The sequence below is a fragment of the Oncorhynchus mykiss genome, chromosome 7 (genome assembly GCF_057628025.1).
Source record: "Oncorhynchus mykiss isolate SJ-2025 chromosome 7, ASM5762802v1, whole genome shotgun sequence".
Taxonomy (NCBI): domain Eukaryota; kingdom Metazoa; phylum Chordata; class Actinopteri; order Salmoniformes; family Salmonidae; genus Oncorhynchus; species Oncorhynchus mykiss.
This window is the reverse complement of record NC_143028.1, coordinates 37,321,791-37,330,463: the sequence shown is the minus strand read 5'-3', so window position 1 is coordinate 37,330,463 and position 8,673 is coordinate 37,321,791. Positions and strand designations below refer to the sequence as shown.

The 8,673-nt window shown below is 42.0% G+C and overlaps 1 protein-coding gene across 2 annotated transcripts; it reads left to right on the top strand.

The window, feature by feature from the left end:
* The first annotated feature begins 752 nt into the window (after nucleotides 1-752).
* On the top strand, nucleotides 753-7,860 carry LOC110527802 (TAR DNA-binding protein 43). Of its 2 annotated transcripts, XR_005052581.2 has the most exons (6): nucleotides 778-1,577; nucleotides 1,782-1,945; nucleotides 4,610-4,750; nucleotides 5,325-5,495; nucleotides 5,590-6,643; nucleotides 7,309-7,860. XR_005052581.2 is itself a non-coding variant. In XM_036983274.2 (5 exons), exons 1-5 carry the CDS (start codon nucleotides 1,337-1,339, stop codon nucleotides 6,088-6,090), a joined length of 1,218 nt encoding a protein of 405 aa, XP_036839169.1. In that variant the 5' UTR covers nucleotides 753-1,336; the 3' UTR covers nucleotides 6,091-7,860. The 2 variants fall into 2 exon arrangements, 1 of the variants encoding a protein (XP_036839169.1); XM_036983274.2 differs by having other exon boundaries at nucleotides 753-1,577; nucleotides 5,590-7,860.
* Nucleotides 7,861-8,673: the final 813 nt, after the last annotated feature.

Genomic DNA, 8,673 nt, shown 5'->3' with positions numbered 1-8,673 from the left:
TTATTTTAGATCATACTACAGTGTGCCTTTCCAAATCATGTCCAATACATTTAATTTACCACAGGTGGACTCCAATGAAGTTGTAGAAACATCTCAAGGATGATCAATGGAAACAGGTGCACCTTAGCTGAATTTTGCATCTCACAGCAAAGGATCTGAATACTTATTGTTTACAAGGCCCTACTTCATAAACTTCCTATCTAACTTTGCTGTTGAAATATAGACGCCTGAGTTCCTATCGTTTTTAATGCACCATATTACTGGAACACAATTCTAAATGTAATATTGATGTTCTTGTGATGTTCGAGCAATTTAAACTATTGATTGGGGACTTATTGGTGAGGAATGTTTTTCTGGTTGATTTGTGATGTTATATTTGTGCTTCGCATGACTGTGTTTTTTTAAGGAAGAAATTAATACGTTTCTGGTTAACAACACGGAGAGATGAGCAGCAACCAGGAGTTCATGTCTGGCATGAAAGGAGGCGTTCAAGTTGACGCCTAGTTGTTCCCGGGTCCCAGTTGTCACATGAACTCATAATTAAGTTTGAAAAACTGGGTTTATCAAATCTTTACATAGGGGGGACGCCACAGTAGTTATCGACTATGCATCTCCGTGGTTATCATTTACACAAGTCCATTTTTTTTACACAAATACGTTTACCAAGATCATAGTGAAAAATGTGTAACATTTGCCTGGAAATAATAATTTATCCGTTTATGTTATTTCCTAGCTGCACAACACCCCACCCGCCTCCTTTTTACCATGATATGATCCGAGATAATGACGCACTTCCTCCATGATAATGCCATTTTGATCGGAAAGAATAGCGTGTTTATTTTCGTCGCAGGTGTGTTTGAGGTTGAATATTTGCTCTAAACGCGCAGTATTACGTGTATGCTACTTTAGAAAATATTAGTTAAGACTTAACGTTAATTATACGATTGCTCGATTTCAAATTACTTGGACGAAATTTCAACTGTTAGGACCAACACGGCACGAAACGCCGTTAGCTCACTAAAAGCTCCATTGCTAAAGCTAGGTCGTCCGGTGTAGATGACAGAGCAAGCTAACAAAGGAACACGGAGTGGGACCGAGGCAGGTTCGTTTGCTTGAAAATCTCACGAGATCTAGTTAGTCGTTTAAATACAATTTCATTTAAGCAACGTCCAACGTCTAAACTGACTTATTTTTTATAAACCGCGGTGTATTTTCGGAACTATTTTTTTTTTGTATTAATCAACTAGTCGTCGGGCATATCGAAGTGGGTAGAGAGCTAATTTTACATAGCCAGTGCAGTATTTTTGACTGAGAAAAGGCGTAATTGTAGGTACAAATGGCAGAGTTGTACATTCGTGTGGCCGAAGAAGAGAATGAGGAGCCCATGGAGATCCCTTCTGAGGACGATGGCTCTGTGTTGCTTTCTACCGTGGCAGCTCAGTTTCCTGGGGCCTGCGGCCTACGATTCAGGAGTCCTGTTTCACAGTGTATGAGAGGGGTCCGTTTGGTGGAAGGGATTCTTCATGCGCCTGAGAACGGCTGGGGCAATCTGGTCTATGTCGTCAATTATCCCAAAGGTATGTTGACTAAACTATGACATGTTTATTTTAATTAGCCACCAACTAGTGGACGTATGTAATATTTACATACTCAATTAATTATTAAAGATTGAAAGGTTCCCTAGCTATACTCATTCCACATGATGCATATCTAACTAGGCAAATGTCAGTCTTAAGGGCTACATCAAGGAATGAATGACGATCCCTACCACACTATTTCAGACAATAAAAGGAAAATGGACGAGATTGATGCCGCCTCTGCTGTGAAGATGAAGAGAGGTGACATGAAGACATCTGATCTGATTGTACTGGGGTTGCCATGGAAGACAACTGAACAGGACCTGAAAGATTACTTCAGCACCTTTGGGGAAGTCATCATGGTGCAGGTACAGTTGCAAATTTGAGATGTTGTTCTTTGCAGATGTTCCTTTTAGGTACCTTCACTATTTTTGTTCTCCCAGCTGTAAATTGGAACTGGCACTGTTTTAACCATTTTGTAAAAATAAAACAAATGCATAATCATATCGGTCTAAAATTTCAAATTCAGTTTATGCTTCAAAACCAACTTTTTAAGAGGTTTACATTTAAAAAAAAAAAAAAAGTTTTCACTATATGTAATGGAATGTTGAGTAAGGTTTTGTTGGCAGAATTAACTTCTCGATGCACCCATCCCGATAACGGGATCATTTGTCAACATCCGCTGAATTGCAGAGCGCCAAATTCAATTACTAAAAATATTTAATTGTCATGAAATCACAAGTGCAATATAGCAAAACACAGCTTAGCTTGTTGTTAATCCACCTGGCGTGTCAGATTTCAAACTTTTTGACGAAAGCATGCCAAGCGTTTATGTAAGGACATCTTTCTCAGTAGACAAAACATTAAACAGCTAGCAGCCGAGTAGATTTGTCACGAAAGTCAGAAAAGCAATAAAATGTATCGTTTACCTTTGATCTTCGGATGTTTGCACTCACGAGACTCCCAGTTACACAAATGTTCCTGTTGTTCCATAAAGATTATTTTTATATTCAAAATAACGCGCCAACCATATGGAGGTATGTTCAGAAATCAACAGGCTCGAGCGGTCACGACCAGGCAGACGAAAATTCCAAATAGTATCCGTAAAGTTTGTAGAAACATGTCAAACGTTTTTTTTTAAATCAATCCTCGGGTTGTTTTTACAATATATAAGAGATAATATTTCAACTGGGACTGTAGCTTCTTCAATAGGAGAGAGAGAGAAAATGTCTGCTCCAAGCTGTTGCGCATGCAAAATGCTGCTGACACCCAGCCATACAATGACGCGATGTGATCTTTCTCGCTCATTTTTCAAAATAAAAGCCTGAAACTGTCTAAAGACTGTTCACACCATGGGGAAGCCATAGGAAAATGAATCTGGTTGATATCCCTTTTCCATGGTAAAAATTGCATTGTTTAGGAGTGCAAGGGCGAATTGAGTTATTGCACATGCGCACTTCACAGAGAAGGTTCTTCGCTAACAGAAATATGCAGACACATGCTAGAACACGCCATTAGGATCTTGCTAGCTCATGCTTGGCTCTGCCTCCCTAGTTGCTTGTTCTGCCCACTGACACATTTGTTTCCATTGGAAATGATAGACTGTGGTCTCTTGGGTTAGTTGTAAAAATCTTTGCTTGTACTGTTACCTAGATAGCTGCTGGAGGTTATTGCCTGGAAGTGTCAGCTTTGGTGGCTACAGAGATTGGAGCGTCACTTGGTTGGCTAAGAAATGTGACTCACTCATTAGTTTAAGATGGCTACTCATTTACTCAAACTTGAACAACTGTTAGCATATCTCCTAGTTGTCAATCAAAATGTATTTGACGTGGATGAAATGACCACTGAGCAGGCAGGCAAGCTGTAAATCTATCCACCTGTTAAAACGTGGGTTATTATGGGACTGGGGGCTGGCTGAGCAGTGTAGCCTACTCCTCTTTGTATTCACGGTGCAACTTTGACAGAAAAAGTTGGGTTTTATCTACCATTCCCTGTGCTAGATTTTGGCTCATCTGGCTCTGGCTAACATCGCTCTGTTGTGCAGCGGCAACTGAGGGAGCGATCATGCATGTTTTTTAGTATTTTATTACTATTTTTCACCCTTTTTTTCTCCCCAATTTCGTGGTATCCAATTGGTACGGACTCGGGAGAGGCAAAGGTTGAGAGCCATGCGTCCTCTGAAACACAACCCAACCAAGCCGCACTGCTTCTTGACACAATGCCCAGCCAACGCAGAAGCCAGCCGCTCCAATGTGTTGGAGGAAACACCGTACACCTGGCGACAGTGTCAGCGTGCACTAGTGCGCGATGAGTCAATGATATCCCTGCCGGCCAAACCCTCCCTAACCCGGAAGACACTTGTGAGCCGCCCCATGGGCCTCCCGGTCGCGGCCGGCTGCGACAGAGCCTGGACTCAAACCCAGAATTTCTAGTGGCACAGCTAGCACTGCGATGCAGTGCCTTAAACCACTGCGCCACTCGGGAGGCCAGCTGTTGGTTTTTTGATTAATGTGAAGTTCTCAAAGTAAGACTGCCTTGGTATTATATATTTGCAGAAAACCATTAAGGTTTCTTGTGAATTTTGCTACTGCTTTCTAACCAAAGTCAAGTTCTTCTGCTGCATGTAAACAGTCCAGTAGTGCAACGTGAATGGCATAGGACTGTTTGGATAGCCTATTTTCATAATAGGCCTACTCTAGTTGCTTATGGCGCACTGGTCTGCGTAGAGTCGACCTGGACAACACTGACACATTTTTTAAATTCACTGCCGTGTCTATTAATTGCCCAAACGCACGGCCGCTTTCCCATTCATTTCACTCTAGAATTTTCACATACCTGACACTGTCATTTTCAAACCAGATATGTGCTCTGCTTGTTGCAAAATTATAAATGTGCCACTCTTTCCGAGGGTGTATGTGATAAGAAAACAACAAAAAAAAAGATTTTGATGGTGCAAAATCTTGTCAGTTCCTTTTTAGTGTGCAATTCCTTGGTATGTCTGTGGTGCCTTCACTACATGCTCCTCTTCACAGGTGAAACGAGATGTGAAGACTGGAAACTCAAAGGGGTTTGGCTTTGTGAGGTTTACTGAGTATGAGACTCAAGACAAAGTGATCTCACAACGCCACATGATTGATGGAAGATGGTGTGACTGCAAACTCCCCAACTCCAAGGTAGGCATTTTTGTTTCTGTATGGTGTGTAACGTGGATTATTAACGGCAAGAGCACTTGTTTCAGATGTGAATTCAGGTGAAAGCTATGATCCCTTATTGATGTCACTTATTCAATCCACTTCAAATCAGTGCAGTTGAAGGGGAGGAGACGGGTTAAAGAATAATTTTTAAGCCTTGAGACATGGATTGTGTGTGTGTCATTCAGAGGGTGAATGAGAAAGGCAAAAGATATGTGCCTTTGAACAGGGGTATGATGGTAGGTGCCCGGCGCACCGGTTTGTGTCAAGAACTGCAACACCGCTGGGTATTTCTCACTCTCAACACTTTCCCATGTGTGTCAAGAATGGTCCACCACCCAAAGGACATCCAGCCATCTTGACACAACTGTGGGAAGCATTGGAGTCAACATGGGCCAGCATCCCTGTGGAATGCTTTTGACACCTTGGAGGTTTCATACACTGACGAATTGAGGCTGTTTTGAGGGGGAGGGGTGCAACTCAATAATAGGAAGGTGTTCCTAATGTTTGCTATATTGTTAATGTGTGAACCTTTACATTTTATTTTGTAAAACAGCAAGGTCCAGATGAGCCCATGAGAAGCAGAAAAGTGTTTGTAGGCCGTTGCACTGAAGACTTGTCCGCTGATGAACTGCGACAGTTCTTCATGCAGTATGGTGAGGTCACTGACGTCTTCATCCCCAAGCCCTTCCGTGCCTTTGCCTTCGTCAGCTTTGCCGATGACCAGGTAGGTGCCACTGCAAATTCAAAGACCTTGTTCTATTTGCTTTCTGCTGAATTGACCCTTTTATGTCAGACTGACCCGCATGTCTTCTCTCCAGGTTGCCAGTTCCCTATGTGGAGAGGACCTGATTATTAAGGGGGTCAGCGTGCACATCTCAAATGCTGAGCCAAAACACGGCAGTAGGCAGATGACGGAGCGAGCAGGGCGGTTTGGGAACGGGTTTGGGGCTCAGGGCTTTGGTAGTAACCGCACAGGGTTAGGGACCAGCGCCAGTAGTAATATGGCTAATTTTGGGAACTTTAGTCTGAACCCTGCCATGATGGCTGCTGCTCAGGCTGCCCTACAGAGCAGTTGGGGAATGATGGGTATGTTGGCTAGTCAGCAAGGGCAAACTGCCACCTCAGGCACCACCTCCACTGGGCAGACTAACTCCACCAGGGATCAGAGCCAGGCCTACAGCACAGGCAACAGTAACTACGGCACCAACTCAGCCAGTCTAGGTTGGGGTACCGGTTCTAACGCAACAGCCAGTGGTAGTGGGTTTAGCTCAGGATTTGGCTCCAGTATGGAGTCCAAGTCTTCCGGGTGGGGTATGTGAAATAGTTTGATGGTAAGTATTGTGAGGTCTTTTTCCTAATTTATTTCTGGTGTTATGCGTATCTGATACTTAAACGCTTTTGTGAAGGCTGTTTTGTACATTTGGAGATCAAGATTTTAATTTAGAAAGTGTTTGAAATGAATTATTGTTTACCAGAGTCGTGCTACTTTTGAAGTCAAATTGATTTGTTCTTAAGTTTGTTATATCCTGACTTATTTTCAACTGGATTCTTTGATGCATGCATTGTGAGTTGTGATGTTTCTGAATGCATGAGAAATCACTGGTTCACTATCCATCTGTATATTTGACAACAATCTTGCATTGGAAAGAATCTGGTTGAAACGTAAATGTTTTAAGTGCAACTTTATTTTCAGTCTCTAGTTAAATGGAAAAGCCTTCACTACAATCTCTTCTGCAGTTCACCTCTCTTCCATTTTCCCGGGAAGAAGCTCCTCTTTGGCAGCATTCTTTGGGTGATGTCAATATCACTCTCTTCCATCTATAAATGCTTTGCCATCAAAGAACGGCTTCACTCCGCATGTTCTAAGAGACGGTGGGTGTTTAATTTTTATCCACTTTTTAATGGAAAGAACTGCGCAACTGACATTAAGAACTCGTGAGTGCGATTGAGGATGGCTTGTGGCGAAGAGTGAATCGATGAGTGAGCGAACAGAGAGAGAAAAAGAAAGCGTGAAACGGACTGGTTGTGCGATGAAAGAGCCCAATTTGACTGCTGTTGTGAGTGTGAATGGAATCTGCAGATGCTACAAGCCCCCCTCCCCCCCCCCCAAATGGACTTTCATTTACTAGTACTTCAAGATCTCTCTTTGCAATTTGTCACACCCTCCTGTAGTATATTGATCAAGTGCAGAAGTGGTACCCAAATGTAGTGTGGAATGTTGTGCTGAATATTTGTCTTGTATTATATAACCTACATGACCTGAGTGGTGTGTGTGTGTGGTTTCTTTCCTTGTTATTGATGCTCTCTATGTGTGAACTTTGATGTGGATGACACCTGCTGAGGACACTGGGGACGTGAGTGATGGTGTGAGAACGTGGTGTGGTTGTCAAATGTTTCCCAGTGTGTGATTCTCTGGTGTGTTTTAGATATGTCAAATGGAGGTCTCTAATAAAATGTTTGAATAGTTATATTTATTTGAATACTAGTTACTTTTGTGTCATTTGAATTGTCAAATCTAACTTAATTCACATATCTAGGGACCTTGGACACTGCTGACCGAGGTTTGCATCTGAACCCAGACCGGAGTCAGTGTCCTGAAGGATGAAGACAGAAGTCCTCACAGGCTTGAAATGGGGCCTCTTAGATTTATGCCAACTTAAAAGGAGTCAGAATTGGGTAGTAAGTTTGGATACATTTATGATCTATTCTGTCAGACATAACCAAGGTTTTTATTTTTTTCAATGGGCTTCATTTTAAATTAAAGCGAATGCATTATTTGGGCAGAGGAGTAATTTATGTCTGATGTATTCTTTGGGACATAAGACAAATAATGAACAGGTTATGTTATTTCAGATTTGCACACTGGGAAATAGTGTCCTGTCCATAAAGGATGTTATGGCATGTGTCGAAATGAAGCTAAATGGAAACACCAGTTGTCCTTTTAATAATAATTTTTATTGAACAGATTTTTTTAGTATAACCTGTTGGGGAGATGAAGTTGGAACCGTGCTCTAAACATTTCAGCCAATGAATATATTCTCACTGTACCACTTGTTGGATGATAATTAATAAATATTTTCTACAAGTTGGTTGAGCCAGTTGATGCCCTTTAATGTGCAATATTAGTACAAGCACAGCCGTTACCTAGTAGTGTCTGCATAATTGAACCTATTCACTTAGTACTAGGGTAGCCTCTTAGCTCTAGCATGTTGTTCCTTCCTACTCAATAGCCATGTTCTTCCCTGCACTCTTATGTCTGCTCCTGGTTCGTGTTGACAAACTCTTCCCTCTTCCTTTTGTGTGAAGTTACAGGAAAGGGGAATACATTGTCAGACGACGACAGTATCGTTGCCAGGTCGTTGCACTCATCTGATGTATGAAACCTCATGGTATTGGGTTAAGTTTGCTTCTAGATGTGTAATGCTGTTGAATGAACTGTTTATTCTGTTTACAACTGACCCTGCAGAGCAGTTGATGCCAAATAGTTTCCTACCTACTTCTGAACAGCCAGAATATAACTACACTGCATAAACGAGAGCCTGGAAATCAAGTCCTTCATCTGTAGCTGGAGGATTGGCCGTCTGCATAAACACCAGATTTTAAAACATCGCTGCAAACTGTATGAAGACCTTTTACCTTGCAAAGGCCTTTGCAAAAATATCTTAAAAGATAAAGAATACTGTCAATCATCCTGAAACATACAAGCAGACTTTGTGCGTGTCTCCGTGTATAGTGGGTTCCTCTTCCTCTCTGAAAACGCAGGGTGGGGGATCCCAGCAGCGCTTCTCTTCCTTTTCTCTACATGTTCCTTCACTTTGTTTTCATTAATGATACTAACTTCTGAGAGGACATGATAGTCGATGTATGTTCATCTGACCATCTGTGTTGGAGTAATGAACTAC